Source organism: Cervus elaphus, chromosome 5, assembly GCF_910594005.1.
Source record: "Cervus elaphus chromosome 5, mCerEla1.1, whole genome shotgun sequence".
In the NCBI taxonomy this organism is placed as follows: Eukaryota; Metazoa; Chordata; class Mammalia; order Artiodactyla; family Cervidae; genus Cervus; species Cervus elaphus.
Window position 1 is genome coordinate 112159427 of NC_057819.1, and position 25115 is coordinate 112184541.

Sequence of the window (25115 nt, forward strand, 5' to 3'; positions counted from 1 at the left end):
TGGGCTTCCTTCCAACATCCCCTTCCGTTAGGAAGCTCTTTTCAAGCCCAACTTTGGCTGCAGTCCCCACTTCCGGATTTGGGGGGTGGGGCCCGAGGGCTTGGGGGCGGGGTTGAGGAGAAGGGGCGGGGCTGCAGTCCTACGCACGTCCCGGATTGCTCTCGGGGGCGGACTCAGTGGCGGAAGTGGCGACGGGAGCTCCTTTTCCGCTCGGAGGCGCTGCTGGGGCGGTGGAGTCAGATTGCGGTTGCGGGTAGGAAGAGCCGGGGTCGTGACTGACATGGAGCAGGTGAGTCCGCAAGAGGTCACTTGGACCAGGTGGTGGTACGAGGGTTACGTCTCGCCAGCGGATCACGTCTCCCTAGCGGGTGTCCGTTCGTGGTTCTGTCCGACCCTTCCCACACCCCCTGCGCCCCACGTTCCGCCCCCTTCCTCAGCTCGGCCCAGCTCCACCCCGGGCGGGATTCAGGGGTCTCCGGCACTGACAGTCCGCGGCTCCGCCCACTCGAAAGAGTCCGGGAAGGGCGTCCCGGATCGCCCTCCATAGCTTTCCGTTTCACTGTGAGGGGGTGGTGTCTGGGTATTAAGGGCAAGAACTGGATATGGGGAGGTGTCAGGGTTAAGAATGAGCAGGAAAATATCTACAAGTTCCTGTAGGTCTCCGTCTCACTGTCATCCGGGCTCCCTCAACTTCCTTTGGAAATTGCAGTGAATGACTTCTTAATGGACATCAGAAGGGCTCTTTGATATCTTTCTTGAGTTCTTAAAGGTGCATAACACCAATGACGCTAACTCGTAATTGAAATAGTGGATATGTGTCCCTTCCCCCACTTTTTGGCTTCCTCCGCGTCAGCATCCCCTTATTTTCTTCCTACTACTCTGACTGCAGAAACACCGTTTCACAGTCCTCCTCTTGCCCAGCCCCTTATTCTGTACACTGAATCTGGATGGTCTCATCTACTCTCATGGTTTCAGCTTTGCGTCCGTGTGTGTTCAGAGGCTCAGTCGTGTGTAACTGTGACCTCTTGGACTGTAGTCTTCCAGGCTCCTCTCTCAATGGGGTTATCCCAGCAAGAATACTGGAGTGGGTTGCCATTTCCTCCTCCAGGGATCGAACCTGTGTGTCCTGCGGCTCCTGTATTGGCAGGTGGATTCTTCTTTACCGCTGAGCCACCTGGGAAGCCTGGCTTCAACTTCAGGGTACCAGAAAGGCACCCAGATCTCCAGCTTCAGCCAAGCCCCTCCCTGGAGCCTCAGACTTGGCCGTCCAGCTACCAGTTGGACAGCTCTGCTTCAGCTGCCACTCAGGCTCTCTGAAGTCGACCTGCTCTTTTCCCCTGAAGATTCATTTGTTCTCAACTACCCCATCCTAGCCAGAAACCTGAGACTCATCTTATACTTCCTCTTCTTTCTGAGTTCTCATCTCTAAGAGGTGACCTTGTCCAGCTAACTTCCTTAACATGCTTCAGACCTGGTCCCATGCCTCTAACTCTGTTGTCAGCACCCTTGTTGATATGTTTCGCACCGGGATGATTGCGGTGACTTCCCAGCAACTTCCAGTTCATGGCTGCCTGCAACCCAGTCTCCCAACTGTAACTCTTGTGGTCCTTGAAAAAGATGTCTCATAACATCACTTCCTTGCTTAAAACCCTTGGATGGTTTCCCATTGCCTGTGGGAAAGGCTGAATCTTTAGCACAGATTACATGGCTCTCTTTCCTACCCTATGTGTACCCTGAGGTCCAATAATATGACATTGCAGGATGCGCTTGCCCGCACTTTGCCATTTTGTGTCTCCATGGCTTTGCATGCACCAGCCCCACTGCCTAGAAAGCCCCTTCTCCTCTTACCTACTGCCTACCTTCTACTTGACCTTTAGTGCTCTGCTCAGGCTGCATCGCCTCTGGATCCCCGCCCCTGCCCAAGGCTAAATATTGTCCCATCTGAGTCCCTGCAGCACCCCGTCCAGGATAGCGTGATGATGGAGGATACAGACTCCTGAACTGCACTTCCTGGGTCCTAGTACTATCTTATGAAATTGATGAAGGCAGTGCTTCAGTTTCGTTTGTCAAATGGAGATAGTTCTTTGCCTACCTAGTACAGTTATTGTGAGGATTAAATGAAATAGTGTGTGTTTAGGGCTTAAAACGGTGAGGGAAGGCATGCTCAGTAAATCAGTGTTAACTGTTACTACTGTTTACATAAGAAGGATAAAGAACAGTTATTCTGACTTTTAATTTTATCAACTGCTTGAGAACAGTTGATATGGCTTCTCATTCTGTCTCAGAGCCCCAAAGCCTGACTCTTTGTCAGTAAATAAAATGCTGGGGTAGAGGGCATTAGGGGCAGGATCTGGATTTGACTGGTAAAGATTCAAAACAGTAGAAGACCTAGACCCCATGTCTTTCTGCTCAGGAAATGAATCTGGAAATGGATAAATGTTAGAGGCCAAGCATGAATTCTAGAGAAATGTACACAGAACTCTGGAAACCCAACCAAGAAAAAGGCCAAAAGTGGCTTCCGGGAGGAGCTGACAGTTAGGGGCCCTGAGTGACAGAATGAGTACCAGCAGGAGGTGGAGCCCAGGGTGAGCTCAGAGAATGGAAAGCTACATCCTCCAGTTGGAGAGCTCTTTCGGGGGAGGGGGCTGAGGTGGCCACAAGGGCAGATTCCTTTCTTCACCTGGCCACGAAGGAGTATCCCCTTGGGTTAGGAGCCTGCAGGGACCATGCCCTGGGGAGGTCTGAAGGCTTGGTACCCATGTTTGGGGGCAGGTCCCTAGGGGTAAGGTCAGCACGCATGCCTGTGGGCTGGGCCTGTGTTTTAAACCAGATTCTGGGCTTTTGTTCAAGCCCAGAGTGCCCATCTTCCTTGCCTCCGGCTGACAGATGCGGAGGCCTGGGTCAGATGGCTCCTCCTCCCTGTGACTTTCCTGACCTCCCCCACTGTAGCCTGGGTCAGATGCTCCTTTTTCTGGGAGCCCACAGTCCTTTGTTCATCCCTCCCTGAAAGTGCTGATCGCAGCGTGGCACGGTGCCTTTATCTGTCAGCCTCCCTTCTCAGACCGGGACCCCCTGAGTGAATATCCCCAGGGACCGACATGTGGCTGGCATGCTGTAGACTCTCAGTTTACCTGCTGTGGTAAACTAAGCTCTCCAACACTGGGACTTGTTTGGGGGAAGGGGTGTGGGTGAGACCAAAAATTCTGTACATTTGACAGCTCACACTTGTTGCATTCAACGACAGAGATTGTTGGCCCCATTTTACAGACAAGGAAGCTGAGACTTGGGAGGTGCGGTCAGGTTCACTCAGCAGGAACTGTCTTCTGACTCCAGGTCTACAACTGTGTCCCAGAAACTGCCCTGGGCTCCCAGTCCCCAAAGGGACATTTGCCACATCAGTGGGACAAGGGACAAGGGAGGTATACCATTCTGCCTGTTTTATGTCCCTCTGAGCTTTTTCTGCCTGGGAAGGGGCTGGTCAGGGCCAGTGCTGGGAGGAGTCTGTTCTGCAGACCCTCACCCCTGCAGGGCCCTTCTGTCACCTAGGCTCATAGGACTGAGATTGCCCTGGAAGATGGACCAGCCCTTTCCAAACTGACCTTGAGAACTCAACCTCATTAGTCCTGTTTTATCCAACAGCACCAAGGGGTGGGATGAGGCCTGACTCACCAGCCCTTGAGTAGGCTGGGGTCATAGAGTCACAGAGCTGGGGACATCTCTGACATTTAATGGGCCTGGCATGTGGAGGGAGCGGGAGGGCTGAGTAGATATCAGTTTGATAGGATTTTCCAGTAAGTAAAAGTGAAAGTCGCCCAATCACATCCTTGTGTCCGACTGTTTGCGACCGCATACAATCCATGGAATTCTCCAGGCCAGAATACTGGAGTGGGTAGCCTTTCCCTCCTCCAGGGGATCTTCCCAACCCAGGGTTCAAACCCAGGTCTCCTGCATTGCAGGTGGATTCTTTACCAGCTGAGCCACAAGGAAAGCCCAATGAACTGTGCTTCAGAACCTCCTGGGCTAGGGCAGGGTGGGAGCGTTCCGTGATGAATATGGTTTCTGTTTTGTCTTGACTGGGCCCTGTTCACTTCCTCAGAAGGAAGAAAGAGCCTGGCTTGGCCTCTGAGATCTTACTTGTCACTGCTGCTGTGTCCTGGGCTCTTCTGGGAACTTCCCAAGCCCTCTGGGTGGGGCAGAGTAGGGACCAGGAAGCCAACGTGCCGAGGCTGATGGCATAGGGCACCAATCTCTGAACTTCAGGAGAGCCTCATATGTACCATCCTGGGTCAGCTCCCTGAGATCAGGGCCTATCCTACCAGCCAGCAGTACTGATGGACCCTCAGTTTGGGCAGAGTGCCGTGCTGCATATGCCTGGCCCAGGGCCCTGCCTCTAACACTGTTCCCATGGCCGCTGATAGTAGTCATGAAGTGAAGTGAAGTCACTCAGTCGTGTCCGACTCTGCAACCCCATGGACTATAGCCTATCAGGATCCTCTGTCCATGGGATTTTTCAGGCAAGAATACTGGAGTGGGTTGCCATTTCCTTTTCCAGGGGATCTTCCCAACCCAGGGATCAATCCTGGATCTCGGGTTGAACCTGGGTCTCCTGCATTGCAGGCAGATGCTTTACCCTCTAAGCCACCAGGGATTTCCCAATATAGTAGTCATAGCTGCTGTTAATTAAACACAGGTACATTGCAGCTGTTATTTCTTTCAACAGCTCTGTGATGTGGGCACTCTACCATCCCCGTTTTACAGATGACAAGACTGAGTTTCAGAGAGACTCAAAGGCACACAGCGTAATAAAGAATGGCCCTCGGCTTTTGACTCCAGGTCTCCTGACCAACCCCCAAATCTATGCCCTGTCCCTTGTTCCAGGGTGATCCACAGGCCAGTGAACCTTCTTGCCATGTACATGGCCAGATGCTGTGACCTGGGCCTCACGGGCTCGAGGAGAGATGAGTTTGAGGCTCAAGTCTCAAGGTGTGGGGATTGAAGTGCTGAGCCAGGACCCCAAGATCTGGGCTTGGGGAAGCCTGAGCTGAGAGAGAGGTTTGTCCAGGAGGCAACTTTTGAACTGGTCTCTAAAGAGTTAAGAGGTCCCCCCAGGGGAACTGGAGGTATGAAGGGAGACCAACTGGCCATGGTGTGTCCTGGGAACAGCCAGTGATCTGGAGAGTATTGGGGGAGGGGTGTCAGCCCTGTCGCAAGAGTCGAGTGGTGGGGACCCTCGCTATGCTATCCGAGGGGTTTAAACCTGCCCCCAGGCCTTTTTCTGTGAGTCTGGGCTCAGAGAAGAGGAGGGGAGCCTCTACCCTGCCTGAGGCTACCTGGGAAACCAGCCCTCCCCCTTGCCTGCTCGTGGAGGAAGTGCCTGGGCTCTGGGTAACACGAGATTCCAACTGAGGGTGGAGTCCAGTCCAGCAGAGGCTGGTCAGGTGGGGCCACTCCTCCAGGACTGGGTGTGAGTGTGTGCACAAGCACCTGGACATGTGATGTTGCGGTCGTTTCGACACACTTCCTCAGTGTTTGCTGTGAGACTGGTGCCGGAACCGGGCAGGCATCTGTGAGCAGGCAGGGCGTCCCTGACCCAGGGGGAGAAGACAGGCAGGAAGCAGACCAGTAAACAAATAATGTCTGGGGTGATGAGTGCTGTGAAGAAGGAAGTAGGGTGAGAAGATGCAGGCTGGGGCTGAATAGAGGGTCCAGGGAAGGCCTCTCCAGAGGGAGGGAACGTTGCAGAGACCAGGGGGAGGCGCTCCAGACACGCCAGAGGAGCAAGGGTCCTGGGGTAGGAGCGTGTGAGCTGTGTGGCTGAGGCAGAAGGTAGCAGGGGAAGAGGAGGCTTGTAGGCCAGGACGGGGACTTTGGCCTTTACTGTGGGGGAGCTGGAGGCTGCTGGACGTTTGGGATGTCACGGAGGTGCAGCCTGACTTTGACCGTGGTCCCTCTGTCTGCTGTGTTGAGAACAGACTTGGGACCAGGGTAAGGAGGCGGTCAGGAAGCTGTTACACATGTGAGATGGTGCCTCAGGCAGGGTGCTGTTACTGGTGAGCAGTGGCGGATACTGGCTGGACTTGGAAGGATTTGTTCATGGTTCGGATGTGGAGGGCAAGGCACTGAGCTCTCTACAGGCCCTGGCTGTTAAACTCTTTGGGGTCTTGTGACACCTTGCTCCCCACAGGCCCTGAAGGTGGCCACATTTGGATTTAGCCCAGCCCTGGGGGAAGCCCACGTGCCCCTGGGGTGAGCTCTGCCCTGTCCAGGGCAGGCTGTGGGCAGGCCTCTCAAGGCTTCAGTCTCGTCATCTCCACAGCTCCTGGCAGCGGATGCAGGAGTGAAAGAGAGGACGTCTGCAGGGGGCCGGCCGGGGCCACTGCCAGCCCGGATTGGTTCCTTCTGGTCCGTCTGGATGGTGCGCAGGCCTGTGTGGTCTGCTGTTCTCCCTCCCTGAGCCAACTTCCTCCTGGCTGGCCAGTGGCAGAACACAACCCGAGGCCAACCTCTTCTGCACACAGCGCCTCTGTCTCCTGCCCGGCTGTGGATTCTCCATTAACCTGGGTATTAACAGAGTCTCAATCCAGAGCAACCCCAGCCCTGGCCTGAAGCCGTCTCACAGAGGCTGTCAGAACTCAAGACTGTTTCCACCTAAGATGAGACAGGGGTCATGTCAGCTAACCCTTCCATAGTGGTCACTCTGTCGGGGGCTGTTCTGGGTCCTTACCTGTAATAAGTCGCCTAAACCTTATAATACCTCTAAGAAGTAGATACTACCATTAACCCCCATTTTATAGAGAAGAACACTGAGGCACAGAGAGGTTCAATGACTAGTAAGGTGGGACTCCGGGCTTCCCCAGTGGCTCAGCAGTAGAGAATCCGCCTGCAATGCAGGAGTCGCAGAAGACCCAGGTTCAATCCCTGGATGGGGAAGATCCCTCTGGAGGAGGACGTGACAACCTACTCCGGTATTCTTGCCTGGAGAATCCCATGGACAGGGGAGCATGGCATGCTGCAGTCCACAGGGTCACGAAGAGTTGGACATGACTGAAGCGACAGCAAGCTCGCGCGTACAAGGTGGGAATCCAGGCTTTGAACTGTCTCCTGGGTTGTCATCCACTCGTTTCTTGGCTTCACTGATTTCTCCTGATTTGTGCTTAGTTAGGGACCCCTCAGGGCTTCCCCAATGGCTCAGCAGGTAAAGAACCCGCTTGCAGTACAGGAGATGCAGGATTCTTGGGTTCGATCCCTGGGTCAGGAAGATCCCAGGAGGAGGGCGTGGCAACCAGTATTCTTGCCTGGAGAATTCCATGGACAAAGGAGCCTGGTGGACTACAGTCCGTGGGGTCACAGAAGGGTCAGACCCGTCCGAAGTGCCTGAGCAGCAGTAGCAGGGACCCCTCAGGGAAAACCCCGTGGCCAGTGGGGCTGGGGCCAGCATTTCCTGAGGGATGCAGCCTGGGGTACGTGTTGTGAGCCCATGTCTGCTGCCCCGCGGGCCTGGGGAGACGGTTTGAGGAGCCACACTGCTCTGAGGTGAGAATCGTTTCTGGACATAGATGAGGTGTTAGTCTGCTCTGGGTCACAGAGCCTGGCTGGTGGAGGGAGCTCTAGCTGGAACTTGTGTAGGTTGGCCTGACCGTCCGTGGGAAGCTGGGCAGAGGAGAGGGTGAGAGGCCCACAGAGGTGGCGGAGGCAGCCGTGGTTCCCATCTGCGGAGCCCTTCCTCCGTGGTGTCAGGGGCTGTTCTCCATGCTCCCCACGCACCGCTGTCTCCTCTGATCCACCAGGCGGCCCAGGGTCAATACAGGTATCCCCCAGTCCCCGTTTCCAGGTGCAGCCTCGGAGTCTTGCTGAGTGAGTGACAGACATAGGTGCGTTGCAGACTTGCTTTGGTCAGGAAATGTCAGGCAGAGACTGGCAGAGAGCTGGTTGGAGCTTCTAGCCCAGGGTGTCACTGAGGCTTGGGAAGGGCCCTGTCTGTGCCCCAGCCACCTAAGAACTGGAAATCGGGCCCTTGGGGAGGCTGGGGGGCGGGGGGCAGGCACCAGTGGGAAGGGTAGCATCAGAGATCAGTCTGGGCTTCCCCCCAGAGCTGGTGCAGGGAGCCAGGACACCCCCACCTCCTGCCCTGCCCCTCCCCAGGAGTGCACGCTTGCCTGGAGCCTCTGTAACGTGGCCCATAGCGCGCACAAAGGGGAAACCTGGGCTGAAGCCTTGGACAGCTTGCTCTGGGTCACCCAGCGGGTGAATTGTGGAGCTCAGATTTGAAGTCAGGCCTTTGGGGGCAATTTATTCCATGTCACTCTTGTGTGTAAACCCCCACTCCCCCACACCTGTCGCCTGAACGGCCTTGCCCACCTGCTTGCTCCATCTCCACCTGCACAGGCTAAACGCCAGCCATCCTTCCCCTGATGCATCCATAAACGCCCATGGGGCCGCAATCATTGGTAGCAATCACAGATGGGAGATGCTGCCTTTTTTATTGTGATAAAGCATACACAGCATAACATTTACCATTGTAGCCACTTTTAAGTGGACAGTTCTGTGGCACTGAGTAAATTATCATTCCCCTTATTTAATGCAGCTGAAGAAGCCGATTCTCAGAAGTTCTGTTTGCCCATGGCAAGACTGGTGAGGGCGGACCGGGACTCAAATCCTGGCCTCAGAGGTACCAGCTGCCTGCTGTCGTCAGCTCAGTGGGGACCCACCCAAAAGCTCCTGCTGCGCCTGGGCTAGCATTTCCTAGGGCCAGTCAGAGAAGGCCTGGGAGGGGGCGTGAGGGGCCTCCAGAGCTTTCCCCGTGCCCAGAGACCTGGCTGGCGTCCTCCTGCCGACCCCTCTTACCCTTCTGACCCAGGATGAGAAAAACCACCAGTTCCCCCCCAGCCACCACCACCCCACTCTGTCCAAGCCTCAGCAGCTGAGCTTCCACAGGCACATCCAGCGTCAAGTCTGCAGCCAGCCCAGGCCGACTTCTTCACACCACACGTGCTGCGCCCCTCCTGGCACCTCTGAAGGTGCTGGGGAGTGGCTGGTGACAGCAGGCGGTGGGCTTGGCAGGGGCGCTGCTCCCAGGAGGCCGGGTGGCAGCCCTGCCACCTGCAGCCTCCTGACGCTTGTTACTGCCTCCAGCCTGCTCTGCCGGCAGCCGCCTCCCTCCATCCTCCCGGCCAGTGTTCCGGGGGCTGTTGAGAGCAGTTCTAGGCCAAGGTGGTTTTCATATCTGTAGCTGGCAGGTGGTCTCAGGGAACTCAGAACTTTCTGATGTCATCTGAGTGAGTTTTTCAAACCACACCCACGGACGTGCCTCAGGGTGACTTCAGATGGAGTTTGAGGGAAGGCTGACTGGTGGGGCTATCTGTGGCCACATCCAATGGCAGGACCTATACAGTCCTGTTTTTATTCATTTTATTTATTTACTGTCTGCACTGCGAAGCTTGTGGCATCTTAGTTCCCCGACCAGGGACTGAACGTGTGCCCTTGGCAGTGAAGGTGTGGGGTCTTAACCCCTGAACCATCAGGGAATTCCCAGTTTTTACCTGTTTTCTTTTTTTTAATTAATATATTTTTAAACTGAAGGATAATTGCTTTACAGAATCGTGTTGGTTTCTGCCAAACATCAACATTTTTTTTAATTAAAAAATCACTTTATTTTTAATTGGAGGATAATTACTTTACAATGTTTTGATGGTTCCTGCTATACATGAGTATGAGCCAGAAGTATAAACATGTCCCCTCCCTCTTAAACCTCCCTCCCACCTCCCTCCACATCCCACCCCTCTAGCATGTCACAGAGCACCAGCTTTCTGCTCCCTGCATCATGCAGCAAATTCCCACTGGCTGTCTGTTTTACATATCATCACGTATACGTTTCAATACTATTCTCTCAAGACATGCCACCCTCTTCCTCCCTTGCTGTGACCATGAGTCTATTCCCTATGTTGGCATCTCCTTTGCTGCCCTGCAAATATATCTGTTTTATATATTGAGATTCTAGGTAAGGTTTTTTGGTTGATGTTGTTTTAAGTTTCTCTTACTTAAAAGGGTTTTTTTTTTTTTTTTTTTTAATGGACCTTTTTCCTGGAGGTTCAAGAGGGAGGGTACATATGTATATCTATGGCTGTTTCATGTTGATGTTTGACAGAAAACAGCAAAATTCTGTAAAGCAATTATCCTTCAATTAAAAAATAAATACATTTTTTAAAAGAATGGACCTTTCTCCCAGATAGGGAAATGGAAGTTTGCTAGGAAGGATTTGCCCAAAGTTATTCAGGGCTAATGGACGCCCCCGAACTCATTCACCTCTTCCAGCTCTTGCTTATTTGGATGCGGAGTTTCTTTCGTGGAGGAGGGTGACGCAGAACCCTGCTCTCTCCGACTGTTGGCCGGAAGCCCCCACCCCCGCTTCAGAGCCCCCGGTGCTCGGCTCCCTCAGCACCGCCCCCCCCCCCCGTGCCGGCAGCTCTCTCAGCTCCCCCAGCACCTCTGGTCTCAGCCCCCATCTGCGTCTCTCACTTCCACGTGGACGTCTGGGTGTGTGAGTGTCAGTGCTATTGCCACTCCAAGTGTGTCTCACACCCAAGCTGCTGCCACCCAAGTCCTGTCCCCAGAGACGGAGGGAGGAAGCCAGGGGGGAAGACTAGACAGACCCAGGAGCAGACTGGGAGTGGGGAAGCCACAGCGCCCCGCAGTGAGACAGGGGAGAGGGAGAAGGTGAAGGCAGGTAGGAGAGAGGAGAGAGAGACACATAAAAAAACCGGAGAGAGACTAATCTGATGGGGGTGGAGAGACACTCGCAGATGGGAGAGAGGTGGAGAGGGAGACCCAGAGAGGGGGCGGAATAAAGACAGACGTAGGAGGGGGTACAGAGACACTTCCAAAGAATGGTGAAGAGGTAGCTTGTGAGAGAGACAGGAGAGAGGAGAGATGGAGACAGGTCTGGCAGAAGACAAGCGGGATATTAGAGATCAGGAAATGTCACCCACCCTAGGGCTGCGGCTGTGTCACGGTGAAGGATGCGCCGACCGTGGGGTCTGACACTCGAGCCGGCTGATAGATGTTGGGGGGTCCCGTTGGCAGCAGCCTGTCACTCCTTTCTGCTGGCCGCCACCTTCCAGAGCTGGTCCAGCTTTCCTTGAGTGTCCTCCAGATGAGCTTAGCATGGGCACCCCTAAAGAGTAGTAGAGGCTGGTGCTTCTGCTGAGAACAGTCCTGACTGTTGGGTTGGCACAGAGGTAGAGGGGTGGGTGAGCTGGCTTGCTCAGAACCCCTGCTGGCTACAGAACGGGGGCTTGTTTTCAACTTAGTAGTTGAAGGGGAGCATGGAAGAAAGCAGACAGCAAATGTGTGGAGGGGCCGGACGGCTGTGGTGGGGGAGCCGGTTAGATCTTGGCCTTCCCAGGATCAAGCACAGAGATCCAGGGCTCCCCTTCCAGGGGCCCCCAGACCTGCCCCCTGGTTCTGCATGTGAGAAGACTCAGGGAGACTCAGGCCCCACCATGATGCTTCAGCACCGCTCTGGTTCTAGACTAAACCTTCCCTTCTCCTGCCTGGGGGACAGGGCCTCTGAGGGCCCCTGCCAGCAGATTGGTAGAGCAAGGATCATGGGCCCGGGGGCTGCTCAGCAGGGAGGGAGTGCCCCACCGCCCACTTTGTCTCTGGGGTTTATGAGAATTTCAACCTCATGGTCACATCCATTCACCTCCTGGAGCCTCGGCTGTCCTGTGTGAAGAATAGGAGGAACCATTCTGCCCTGGGTGGACTTGGAACGCAGTGAGATTACTGGAGGAGGTGAAGCCTGGTAAATTCACTGGGACTGGGGAAGGAGGGTGCGAGGCTCTGAGGAGAGGGCTTTGGAGCTGCCAGTTGAAAGGACTGGGGAGACCTGGGTGTAAGGCCCCCAAGGCAGGACCAGGCTGCCGCTTGAAGGGACCTAGAAGGCCAGGGTGGCCGTCATAGTGAGACGGGACCCCGCCTTGTGAGAGGAGCGGTAAGAGGAACCAGGCAGAGCCCCGTCCTGTGAGGGCCACCGCGAGGAGGGTGTATTATCCTCACGCCAGCGGGGAGCCCTTGGAGGGTTGTGAACAGGGAATGGCAGGATCTGATTCATGCTCTGAAACGCTTTCTCTGGCTGTTGCATAGAAGTGGTTGCTGTGGGTGGGGGGAGAGAAAGCCTGGAGACGCGCCCACCCATTAGGAGCAGGAGCGGCTGGGAGAGAGCTGGTTGGGCCTGAGGTGGGGGTGGTGGAGAGAAGGGACCTAGATGTCATCCCACCATCCCTCCGGGGCTGGCCTGCCTGGAGACACTGCTCTAGGAAGTCCCTCCCAGTTGCCATGGATCAGGGGGTGGGAGGGTAGGGCTGGCTGCTGGGAGGGAATGTGGCTTTGTGCTTGGAAAACAAAGAACAGAGCTTGGGGCTGACTTCTCTTGGGGGTGGGGACCGGCCCAGAGGCTGTTGACAGGGCAGGGCTTGGCAGGAGCAGGCTGTGGCCCCAGACGTCAGGGAGGACCCAGGAGGCCCCCAAGGGTGACCGTGGGGCTGCAGGACTTTGCCTGGGGTGGGGGCGGGGTGAAGAAGCAGGACAGAGGGAGAAGGATGCTCAGACCCCTCCAGCCTGCAAGTGAGGCCGCAGAGGGAAATGAGGCAGAGAGGGCCCTGGACCACAGGGTTAGGCCGAGGGTGGGAGGCAACAAATAAGGGTCTGGGGCTGCGTTCGAAGGGATGAAGGAGGTTCCGGGGCGCTCCTGGACCCTGACCCCAGGACCTGACCAGCCACCCTGCCTCCCCGCAGCCCTGCTGCTAAGGCCCAGCCCACCCCGGCTGGAGGTGGCGGCCCGCCAGGATGAGCAAGCTGTCCGGGGACCTGCTGGCCCGCGACCTGGAGCGCAGCCTGCCGGCTGTGGCCTCCCTAGGTTCATCGCTGTCCCACAGCCAGGGCCTCTCCTCGCACCTCCTCCCACCGCCGCTGCCGGAGAAGCGCCGGGCCATCTCCGACGTCCGCCGAACCTTCTGTCTCTTCGTCACCTTCGACCTGCTCTTCATCTCTCTGCTCTGGATCATTGAGCTGAACGTGAGTGGGGCCGAGGCTGGGGGCACAGGTCCGGTTGGGGGAGCGGTGTTGCCTGGGCCTCGGGAGGGTGGCTTCTGGGGGCGTGTTGATTTCCAGGTGAAATGAAGAATGAGACTAGAATAGCTGTTTTCATCTTCCAGAGAGAGAAACACAGAGACGTTAAGTTGCTTATCCGAGGTCTCTCAGCAAGTGTATGAAGAAGGCAGGGTTTGAACCCAGACCTGCGCCCGAGAACTCAGCGCTTGACCTCTGCGCCACACTGGCCCCTAGTGGACACTCTTGAGAAAGGAGGCGGGATCTCAGAGGGCTCTGGTGGAGCTATCGGAACCTTTGTCTTCTTTCTGCTCTATATTGCTCTCTGGCTTAGTTCATTCATTCATTCAGCAAATATTTCTGAGTCCCTCTGTGTCCCAGGCGCTGTGCCGAAGGCAGAGGGAACAGTGGGTGGCAATCTGTAAAGACTCCCAGTGACGCCCAGCTTTCCTTCCCCGTCTCGGGCCTCTTGGTTTTGGTGAGATTCTACCTAACAGTCTGGAGACAGAGCTGCCTGTCAGGGTGGAGTCTGCCCCCCACCCCCGCCATGCAGTGCTTGGCCAGCTGGCGGTGGGGCCTAATCTCCGGGTGCTGACAGGGCAGAGCAGGACCTGATGCAGAGGTAGGAGTGTGGAACCAGGGCATCCTGGGCTTGGTCCCCCGTCCCAGCTTCTGCTCCATAGGAACCATGTGACCTCAGCGAGGGACTCAGCCTCTCCAGGCTTCCCCTTGTTCTCCTTGTGCAAAGTGGGTCAGAGTTCTGGATGGCAGGTGTCCTTCCCCCAGGTCTCAAGCTCAGTCAGTCAGTCACTCAGTCGTGTCCAACTCTTTGCGACCCCATGGACTGCAGCACGCCAGGCTTCCCTGTCCATCTCCAACTCCCAGAGCTTACTCAAATGCATGTCCATCAAGTCGGTGATGCCATCCAACCATCTCATCCTCTGTCGTCCCCTTCTCCTCCTGCCTTCAATCTTTCCCAGCATCAAGGTCTTTTCCAATGAGTCAGTTCTTCGCATCAGGTGGCCAAAGTACTGGAGTTTCAGCTTCAGCGTCAGTCCTTCCAGTGAATATTCAGGACTGATTTCCTTTAGGATGGACTGGTTGGATCTCCTTGAAATCCTAGGGTCTCTCAAGAGTCTTCTCCAACACCACAGTTCAAAAGCATCAATTCTTCAGTGCTCAGATTTCTTTATAGTCCAACTCTCACATCCATACATGACCACTGGAAAAACCATAGCCTTGACTAGACGGACCTTTGTTGACAAAGTAATATCTCTGCTTTTTAATATGCTGTCTAGGTTGATCATAGCTTTAATTCCAATGAGCAAGCGTCTTTTAGTTTCATGGCGCAGTCACCATCTGCAGTGATTTTGAAGCTCAAAAAAATAAAGTCTCTCACTGTTACCATTGTTTCCCCACCTATTTGCCATGAAATGATGAGACCGGATGCCATGATCTTGGTTTTCTGAATATTGAGTTTTAAGCCATCTTTTTCACTCTCTTCTTTCACTTTCATCAAGAGGCTCTTTAGTTCTTCTTTGCTTTCTGCCATAAGGGTGGTGTCATCTGCATATCTGAGGTTATTGATATTTCTCCCAGCAATCTTGATTCTAACTTGTGCTTCATCTAGCCCAGCATTTCTCATGATGCACTCTGCATATAAGTTGAATAAGCAGGGTGACAGTATACAGCCTTGACATACTCCTTTCCCTATTTGGAACTAGTCTGTTGTTCCATGTCCAGTTCTAACTGTTGCTTCTTGACCTGCATACAGATTTCTCAGGAGGCAGGTCAGGTGGTCTGGTATTCCCATCTCTTTAAGAATTTTCCACAGTTTATTGTGACCCACACAGTCAAAGGCTTTGGCATAGTCAATAAAGCAGAAGTAGATGTTTTTCTGTAACTCTCTTGCTTTTTTGATGGATGCCAACAGATGTTGGCAATTTGATCTCTGGTTCCTTTGCCTTTTCTAAATCCAGGTTGAGCATCTGGAAGTTGACAGTTCACGTACTGTTAAAGCCTGGCTTGGAGAATTTTGAGCATTACTTTGCTAGCGTGTGAGATGAGTACAATTGTGTGGTAGTTTGAGCATTCTTTGGCATTGCTTTTCTTTGGGATTGGAATAAAAACTGACCTTTTCCAGTCCTGTGGCCACTGCTGAGTTTTCCAAATTTGCTGGCATATTGAGTGCAGCACTTTCACAGCATCATCTTTTAGGATTTGAAACAGCTCAACTGGAATCCCATCACCTTGACTAGCTTTGTTCATAGTGATGCTTCCTAAGGCCCACTTGACTTTGCATTCCAGGATGTCTGGCTCTAGGTGAGTGCTCACACCATCATGATTATCTGGGTCGTGAAGATCTTTTTTGTATAGTTTTGTGTATTCTTGTCACCTCTTCTTAATATCATCTGCTTCTGTTAGGTCCATACTGTTTCTGTCTTTTATTGTGCCTATGTTTGCATGAAATGTTTCCTTGGTATCTGTAGTTTTCTTGAAGGGATCTCTAGTCTTCCACTCTATTGTTTTCCTCTATTTCTTTGCATTGAAGCGATTTTTTTGATTGCTGAGGACGACTTTCTTTTTTTTTTTTTTTTGAGGAGGGCTTTCTTATCTCTCCTTGCTACTCTTTGGAACTCTGCATTCAAATGGGTATATCTTTCCTTTTCTCATTTGCCTTTTGCATCTTTTCTTTTCTCAGCTATTTGTAAGGCCTCCTCAGACAGCCATTTTGCCTTTTTGCATTTCTTTTTCTTGGGGATGGTCTTGATCACTGCCTCCTGTACAATGTCACAAACCTCCGTCTCAAGCTCAGGGGTCAGGAAAACAGTGACGGTTGTTACAAAGGAGGAGCTTAGAGAAGGAGCTGGTTTAGGGGTGAGTTTGATTCTGGGCATGCTGAGCTGGACGGCAAGGCAGGGCTCTGAGGGTGATGCTCCTTTGTGCACAGAGGGGGGCTGGCAGCCTCAGCGAGAAGGAGCCACAGCCATGGGGGAGCTTAAGGACCGTCTTACTGATGAGGGAGCTGAGGCTCAGCGAGCTTCAGGGTCGTTTGAAGAGTTTCTGAGGTCTTAAACCTTCTTCCTTCGGACGATCCCCTCGGGCTTCCCTGGTGGCTCAGGCAGTAAAGGATTTGTCTGCCGTGAGGAGACCCAGGTTTGATCCCTGGGTTGGGAAGATCCCCTGAAGAACGAAATGGCAACACACTCCAGTATTCTTGCTTGGAGAATCCCATGGACAGAGGAGCCTAGCGGGTCCATGGGGGTCACAAAGAATCGGACACAACTGAGCAACTAACACTTTCACTTTCCAGCATCAAAGCAGGCACTAAAATTCACCCACATCCTTCATTAAATGTATGTATAATATTTTCTTGACAGAAAAGAGCTGAAAAAAATGTTTGGCAATTTTACTTTGGAAACTGTATGGCTATACTGGCTGTAATAGCTCAGCAGTCATCATGCAGACTTGAAAATTCTCATGGAGTGAGAAAATCTGACCTTCAAATTATTTTCAAATTTGATGAAAAGTTTCAGAATGCTGAATTTAATTTAATTCATAGAATTAACATCATGTTTCTCTTGGTGGACAATTAAATTTTTATTATTTCTTCAATTTTGCCATTTTCATACTTTGAAACATATGTATTTGTAGTTTTTTAAAAAATATTTATTTACTTAGTTTGACTTATTATTTACTTACTTGGAGAAGGAAATGGCAACCCACTCCAGTATTCTTGCCTGGAGAATTCCATGGACAGAGGAGCCTGGTGGGCTATGGTCCATGGGGTTGCAAAGAGTCGGACACGACTGAGCACACAGCACTTATTTGACTGGGTCTTAGTTGTGGCACATGGGATCTAGTTCCTTGACCAGGGATTGAACCCAGGCCCCCTGCATTAGGAGCACAGAGTCTTAGCCACTGGTCCTCAAGGACCATCTTACTGATGAGAGAGCTGAGGATTAGCGAGGTTCAGGGTCATTTGAAGAGTTTCTGAGGTCTTAAACCTTTCTTTGGACGATCCCCTTGGGCTTCCCTGTTTTTAGTTTTCTAACAGACTGTGTGTTGCCCAGTGTATGCAAGGACCCTGACCAGGCTGTAAGACCGGCGCCAAGGTCTTGCAGCCAGAGCTGGCAACACAGGGGCAGGAACTCAACTGTCCTGAGTCCTGATGCGGTGGGCTGGCCGGGGGGTGTGCAGGCAGGGGAGAGTTCTCTGTAAAGAGAAAAACCATGGAAGAGAGAGCTCTGTGGACAATGACTCTGGAGTCCAAGAGGGCGTAGTCTGAGGAGTAAGAGGAGGATCAGGCTGGGGTGGGTTGTGATGTCAGCAAGGCGTTTGACTCAATGGGGTGCAGAGTGGTCTTGAGGCTGAGGCATTTGGTGGGGGATGCACCAGGGCGCGAGACTCAGTGAGGGGCTGTCCAGATGGCTGGCTTTTGCCCTGAGCATCAGAACCACTCAGGAGCTTTACAGTCATTCCAGATGCTTGGCTCACCCCGAGATTCAGACCAAGCGTCTCAACATCTGTATCTTTAACACCTCATCCCCCACCACCGCCCCGATTCAGATCATCTTCCAGAGATCAGAGGCCCTGATCTAGGTAGTCGTGAAGGGTCTTCCCTTTCAGGGCCCCCAAACTCCGTTCCCTGGAGTCCCCTTGTGCCCCCCTTCTCTGGGGGCTGGCACCCCACCTGCAGAGGCATGGGCCTGCCACCCCATTCCGCCGGAGGCATCAGGCTGCAATCTAGGTCTCAGTGGGCATCTGGACTCCTTACTCCCCAGCCAGGCTCTCAGGGATCCCATTGAAAATGTGTGGGTGGCCAGGGCAGAGGCAAGGACCAGTCTGCTCACTCTGCATGCCATCCTCTCTAGCAGCTTGATGGATTTTGCCCATTAAGCACAAACCTAATCAATCGATTTGCCACCTGGGGCTCTGTCTGACACCACTGCCCACCCCTGGCCCCTGTCACCCCAGATGGATGCTTGGCTGGGAAGATGGAGCACCACTGTGGTGGGAGGGAGAGAAAGTTATGGGAGAGGCCGGCTCCCAGCTCCCTGTCTTCCACCATAGCACCTGCATAGGGCCCATCACCTCCCAAGGCCCTCCAGGCTTGCCCCTTTCTAGGCAGCATGCTCATGAGTGTCAGGAGGCTCAGCTCTGCCTGTTGGGACTGCCTGGACCCTTAGAGGAACAGTGTCAGCGCTGGGGTCTCAGGCCCCTGGCTGAGCTCGCCTGGTGCCTCAGCGCTCATTGGGTGGCAGCTGAGCATGTACAGCCTCTCCTCCAGGTTCCACCTGCCCCCTCTGGGAGGACGAAGGGCAGCCCTGGGGGCTTGGTCCGACCCACATCTCTCTCTTCCAGACCAACACAGGCATCCAGAAGAACCTGGAGCAGGAGATCATCAACTACAGCTTTAAAACTTCCTTCTTTGACATCTTTGTGAGTGGCCTTGGAGATCCTGTGGGCAGAGAGGGAGCAGGGACGGGGTTCTTTGGTTGTATTTTCTTCTTCCTGCAGCATGCATCCTAATCTGGTCAGGGAGCCCTCAGTATTCAAGCCTGTTCCCAAACGAGGCCCCGCTTTCAGAGAGCCCCAAGTGGGAGGGGAAGACAAGACCCCCGTCCAAGGAGGTCACATGTAATCCCCAAAGACGCACTGACTTGGCCTCAGCCATGCTCTGCCGGGGCGTGCACACCACGTGGAGAGCCTGGGGGAGCAGGGTGGAGGGGGCGGCCAGCCTTCGGCCGGGGTAGGGCCCACGGCTGCCTGTGATGGCTCCCCCACTCCCGTACCAGGTCCTGGCCTTCTTCCGCTTCTCCGGACTGCTCCTGGGCTATGCCGTGCTGCGGCTCCGGCACTGGTGGGTGATTGCGGTAAGATGCCACTTTCCTGGCAGCTCTCGGGCCCTGGCGGGGCTGGTTCATGGGATGGGATGGAGGAGGACTTACTCCCCAGGCTCTGTCTTCGCTCTGTCTGTCTGTCTCTCCCTCCCCTGGGCAGGTCACCACGCTGGTGTCCAGTGCATTCCTCATCGTCAAGGTCATCCTCTCTGAGGTCAGTGGCTCGGGGTCTGGCTGGTGTGGTGGGCATCTGGCCTGCGGGATGGGCTCGTCCCAAGAAGGGACTGCTTCTCTGACTTTGGGTTTCTATCCCTATTGTCAGGGTTGGGTGAGGGGGATTCCTGTCCTTGGCTTTTTCTAAGGGGTCATCTTTACTGGCTTTGCCCACTTGCCCTGCTGAAACCCTAAGAACAGAAAGTTCCTCCTCCAGCCTGACCTTAGTGTATCCTGCTGTAGAATTCATTAATCCCTCCGTCTCAGAGGCATGTGCCACAGGAGGGGGCCAAGCAGCTGGTACCAGGAGTGGGGTGTAGGCCAGAGTCATCAGCCACGGGGTGGGGCTCTGGGTTGGGGGTGACCCCCGGCTGTGGAGCTCAGCCCCCTCTCTCCGCAGCTGCTCAGCAAAGGGGCCTTCGGCTACTTGCTCCCCATCGTCTCCTTTGTCCTTGCCTGGTTGGAGACCTGGTTCCTTGACTTCAAAGTCCTACCTCAGGAGGCTGAGGAGGAGCGATGTGAGTGCTGGGGGATGAGGGGATGCAGCGAGGGTCACCCCTACCCGAGAGAGGAGAGTTTCTGGCATGAAGGCCAGTTCTGAGCTCTCTTGCCAACTTTGCCTCCAAGAGCCTTAAAGAGAGCCGGGGCTGGGGAACCCTAGGCTGCCAAGGCATGATTGTCCTTGGTCTGGGACGATGGCTGCCCATGTCTGCCCCCCAGGGTACCTTGCCGCCCAGGCTGCTGTCGCCCGAGGACCCCTGCTTTTCTCCGGTGCTCTGTCTGAGGGCCAGTTCTATTCACCCCCAGAGTCCTTTGCAGGTGAGGGTTGGTGGGTGAGGGAACTACCTCCAGGGAGGGGCTTTATGAGGAGCAGGATGGCTGGATCTGTGCTTTCTTGTCCTTCTATCAGCTCCCTGGGGAGAGCGAGCAGTCCTCTCACGCACACAATCTTATCCCCCCACACACCATTGCACTTGCACCCCAGCCCCTCACCTCCCCACCCCTTCTCCCCACCTCTTCCCATTGTCGCCCGTGCTTGTTTTTCTACAGGGTCTGACAATGAATCCGATGAAGAAATTGTTGGGAAGAAAAGCTTCTCCGCCCAGGTATTTGGCTGCCTGCCCCTACCCAGGGTGGGCACCCCAGAGAAGAGCCAGCGCTAGGCTCAGCCGGGTAGGCAGGGGCTTCCCAGAGGAGGGCAGACCTTAGGCGGCCTGAAGGCCGGTCATTGTCCGTCTGAGTGTCTGGCTCACCGTCAGTCAGGCCCAGTGGTCTTCGTCCTGCCTGCGTCCCGGGGTAACAACCACAGCCCCTGGTCCCCGGGAGCTCACAAGGCTCCGGAGACCAGCCCAGACCCTGCCTCTGGACATCTGGCTGAATCAGGCCTCCAGAAGAGATGTGTGCAGTGTCTAGAGAAACACCCAGAGGGGTGCAGCTCCCAGGCTGACCGCTTCCTGCCTCCCCTCCCTGGCCAGGAACGGGAGTACATCCTTCAGGGGAAGGAGGCCATGGCGGTGGTGGACCAGATCTTGGCCCAGGAAGAGAACTGGAAGTTTGAGAAGAATAATGTAAGAAACCTTTCTCCCACTGGACCCTGAGAGTTGGCTTGTAGGGAGATTCCCCTCCCTTTTCTGAGGCCTGAGAAAGCAGCCCAAAGATTGCACGGGTTGGAACCCTATTTCTGCCCCAGGGCAGGGGGCTGGGCCCTGGGGTCAGCCCCACGGCCTGGATTGGACATTTCGAGCGCCCCTCCCCCTGCCCCCCCCCACGGCGCCCCGCCCCTGCTGTCTGCTGCCTCAGCTCCAGCTTTGAAGGGGAAGCCAGGCTTCTGTGCTGTGTCCGGTGTTTTGTTTCATGATCAAAACAATATTATCTAGAAAGATGGCAGAGAGCTTGGAAAACATCCCCGTCCCTCGCTCTGGCCAGTTCCCCTGGCAGCCTCGGCAGCCTGGAAACACAGGCCTTCGTAGTTGTAGCCGCAGCTGTGCGCCTGCCTTTTAACTTGATATCAAAAGCCTTTCTCTCCTCATGGCAGGATATTTGTCAGAACCACTGTTTTTTACTGGCTGCTCAAATATCCCAAACTCCTAAAGTTTTCTCCCCTGAGCTGTTAAAAATCCTGCCCTGCCCGTCACCCATTCTTGCCCCCACCCCGGCTCTCTTCTGCCCTCCACTCACCTCCCCACTACCCTTCTCTCCCTGCCATAGGAATATGGGGACACTGTGTACACCATCGAGGTTCCCTTTCACGGCAAGACCTTCATTCTGAAGGTGGGTGATGGAAAGAGTGTTCTGGAGCCTCTTGCTCTGTCTGGGACTCCAGGAAGGGCCCGGTGGTGTGGGGACCCTCTGGCAGGTTTCTTCCACCCAGCAGGGAAGGGTTGATGTGCCCAAGTACATCTGGCGCCATCCAGCCCTCTGCCTGCTCTGCCCCAGACCTTCCTGCCCTGCCCCGCGGAGCTGGTGTATCAGGAGGTGATCCTACAGCCTGAGAGGATGGTGTTATGGAACAAGACAGTGACCGCCTGCCAGGTGAGCTGAGCCGGCGGTCCAGGCCTGGCCCCCCTCGGGGCAGAGCCACCTGGCAGGTGAGGGCATGGTCCAGTGTGAACAGTGAACCCCCTGGGGACCTGGGTCGCATCACTTAACTACTGTGGGCCTCAGCTTCCCCATCTGTAAAATGGGGATGGTGGTAATGGTGCCTCCAAGAGAGGGTTGGGAAGATGGAAGGACGAAATGCTCAGAGAGCTGGGCCCAGCGCCGGTGAATGGAAGTGGCTCCTAGTTACAGGACCTGAGCAAGGAGCCGGCTGACCTGGGGGCTTTCCTGCGATGCTAGGCCCTTCCCTTGGGGTTTTCCTGGGGTGGCTGCACCTTACCTCTGCCCTGATGCCTGCAGATCCTGCAGCGAGTAGAAGACAACACCCTCATCTCCTACGATGTGTCTTCAGGGGCCGCGGGTGGCGTGGTCTCCCCCAGGTGAGCCCCCCGACCCCTGCCTCAGGCAGACCTCCTGCCCTTGGACCTTCTTGGCACCCCCCTCATCTAATCATCCCACTCCAGGGACTTTGTGAATGTCCGACGCATCGAGCGACGCCGAGACCGATACCTGTCCTCGGGCATCGCCACCACGCACTGCACCAAGCCCCCGACGCACAAATACGTCAGGTGAGCCGACCCTTGCCTGGGGTCGTCCGCACCAGCTCCTCCCCCGGGGGCCATGAGGACAGGGCGGGGCTGGTGTGCACAGCCGGGCACCTTCTCCTGCTGAGGCTGCCTTTGTGTCCCCAGTCCCACTGTCCCTAATCCTGGTTATCTGGAACCACCACCAGGCTTGAGGGAGCTCCAGGGTAGATGGAGGATGGCGATGAGTAGGGACCAGCCGGGAAGGGGGCTGGGAGCCATGAGGTGGCTGGTCTGGGGGACCAGCACAGCAGGAGGCTCTGTGTTCTGAAGCATCGCCTTCCTGCCTTTCATCCCCTTCTCTCTGTCCCGCGGTCTTGCCTCACCCCCGCAGTTCTTGGAGGTACCTGAAGGAAGAGGCCTGAGTCCTCTGCTGTCTGTTCCACGGCCTCCTCCAGCCCCCCTTGCTCTCTAGTCCTAGTGCTGTGGGTGGCCTCCTCCCAGACACCCCACACGTCCCCTTCTGTCCTGGGGTTCTGCAGAGAGCGCTGCTTTTCGTGTGTCAGCCCGGGGCTCTGGTCTCACCACCACCACGGTGTTTGCTGGGTGATGGGCAAGCTCGTTTCCCCTCCTGACGCCAGCTCTCTTATCTGTGGAGGCGGGGCAGCTGATGGGATGTGAATCCTATTGCTCAGGCCTGAGGCCTCCCAAGAAGGCGCCCCCTTGTGGAGCCTCGCGGCTCTGCACTGCTCCCAGAGCTGGGCCCGGGGAGAAGTGCTCACCCCCGCACTACAGGCGTCCCTGGACAGACTAGATGAGGGCTGGAAGGTGGTACGCGCCCTGCCCCTGGGGCTGTGCAAACACCGACAGGCTGTTGGAGGAGGATTCGAGCACCCCACAGCAGGTGGGGTGGGGGGCTGTATCCTGTGGTGTCTGGGACACCCGTTCGGGCCCTGCTTAGACCAGCAGCTCCCTTCCTGCTCCCACCCCAGTCCAAGGTGGGTCGGGGCAGAGCGGGGGTCTGGGGTTTTGCCTGGCTCAAGGTCCCCCACCAGTGCCTCTCTCCTCAGGGGAGAGAATGGTCCTGGGGGCTTCATCGTGCTCAAGTCGGCCAGTAACCCCCGAGTCTGCACCTTCATCTGGATCCTTAACACAGATCTCAAGGTGGGCATGCTGGGGCTGCGAGGCAGGCTCCATGGAGGGGAGGGGACTAGCTGTGTGGCCTTGGGCGTCTCTGCTCCCGCCTTCCCTGCCCTCCGCCTCCTTTCTTCCTCTGAAACCGGGGGGCAGGGTCCAGATGGTCTTCTCGCCCTGAGGCCCTCTGCCACCCCTCTTTACCTCTGACTCCTGAGGCCCGAGGAAGGGTGGCTGGTTGCCAGCCCACCCCCTCCCGGGTCTGTTTGTGCGACTCGTGCCAGGACCCGGGCACGGCATGTTCTTCCTGCCAGGGGTGGGGGAGAGGGCGGCCTCGGCTGCATGCCAGAGCTGCACCTGCATTCGGGCGCCAGTTGTTGAGGGGGAGCCCCTGCCGAGGGCCGGCCTTCCTGGAACCTCTCGCCTCCCCCAGGGCCGCCTGCCCCGGTACCTCATCCACCAGAGCCTCGCAGCCACCATGTTCGAATTTGCCTTCCACCTGCGGCAGCGCATCGGAGAGCTGGGTGCCCGGGCATAAGGGTGCCTCCTCGCCACCCTGCGGGCCAGGGTCCTGTCGCCACGGCCTCCAGAGCCAGAGGGGGCCACTGCTTGGGCTTCCCGCTGCCCACTGAGGACCTGGGCTCAGCAGTGGGGAGGGAGGCGCTTCCCAACCAGCAGCACTGTGACCTGAGCTACCCCCCGACACCGAGCTTCCTGCGCCTGGAGGCGGCCATGAGCCGGCTGAGGGCCCAAGCACGAGGACTCTGCCGTTGCGCCCGAATGGGCCTTTCCTGCCAGCGGTCACACGGCCTCCTGCCTCTGGGAAGAGCAGACCCGCCGTCCCCTACTTGGCCCAGGGCGGGGTCTGGAACGGGAGCCACGGACTCAGCGGTAGAGGACCCTGGGCAGGACTGAAGTTGGGGCAGCTCGTCACCAGTGTGAAGGTGTGGGAGCCCCTTCTTCTGCCTGCTCTCGCATCACGGTTTTTTAGGATTATTTAAAGGGTCTGGGACCTTTCTCCACTTGCACTTCCACTTGTAGGGGTGTGGGTGGCAGGTGAGGGTGGTGGGCACTGCCGGGGAACCTGCCTCTCCCAGGTTCTCTCCAGGTTGCTGCCCTCCACCCCCACCCCCAGGGCCTCCTTGGGGACCTTTGTAATTTGAGCCAATTAAAAACAGGAACTCAAAAAAAAAAAAACCAGCCCCTGCAGCCTGGCCTCTTGAGAGTGAGAAAAAAGGGCAGCATGTCGTAGGGCATAGGGGAAGGAACCCTGCTCCAACCTACACATGACCCTCTCCTGCCCTCCCAGAGCCAGAATAGAGCCAGTGGGGGGGCCCAGTTCTCGAACCACCCCCCACCCTGGTTCAGCTGGGCAGATAAGTGGTCAGAGAAAAATTCCCTGCCTCCCTGCCAGGTCTCCTGCTAAGGAAGGTCAGGTTAAGGTCTCCAGCCCAGGATGGGGAGGCGGGAGGTAGCGGGGAGACCCGGAAGGACCCAGAGTAGGCCTCCGCTGACCCTGGGGTCCGAAGGTTTGGCGTGGAGGAGCCTGGAGGCAAGGCCTGGGCTTCTGGGTCACTGAGGCACCTCTGGGCTCTGCTCACCTCCTCTCTCTGCCCGTCACACTTGGGACCACCAGGAAACGGCCCTCCTTCCCTCCCTGCAGGCTTCCTGAGGGAATAACTTGCTTAGACTCAGGGGT

General features: G+C 55.7%; 1 protein-coding gene across 4 annotated transcripts; it reads left to right on the forward strand.

The window, feature by feature from the left end:
- Window positions 1-131: 131 nt before the first annotated feature.
- STARD3 (StAR related lipid transfer domain containing 3) lies at window positions 132-24613 on the forward strand. Of its 4 annotated transcripts, none has more exons than XM_043904413.1 (15): window positions 132-289; window positions 12793-13071; window positions 18469-18546; window positions 18903-18980; window positions 19063-19161; window positions 19561-19678; window positions 19881-19979; window positions 20211-20266; window positions 20636-20728; window positions 21369-21431; window positions 21597-21692; window positions 22059-22138; window positions 22223-22327; window positions 23353-23446; window positions 23850-24613. In XM_043904413.1, exons 2-15 carry the CDS (start codon window positions 12844-12846, stop codon window positions 23952-23954), a joined length of 1392 nt encoding a protein of 463 aa, XP_043760348.1. In that variant the 5' UTR covers window positions 132-289; window positions 12793-12843; the 3' UTR covers window positions 23955-24613. The 4 variants fall into 4 exon arrangements, with proteins under 4 accessions (XP_043760348.1, XP_043760352.1, XP_043760349.1 ...); XM_043904417.1 differs by having other exon boundaries at window positions 19108-19161; XM_043904414.1 differs by lacking the exon at window positions 132-289 and adding an exon at window positions 11252-11800.
- Window positions 24614-25115: the final 502 nt, after the last annotated feature.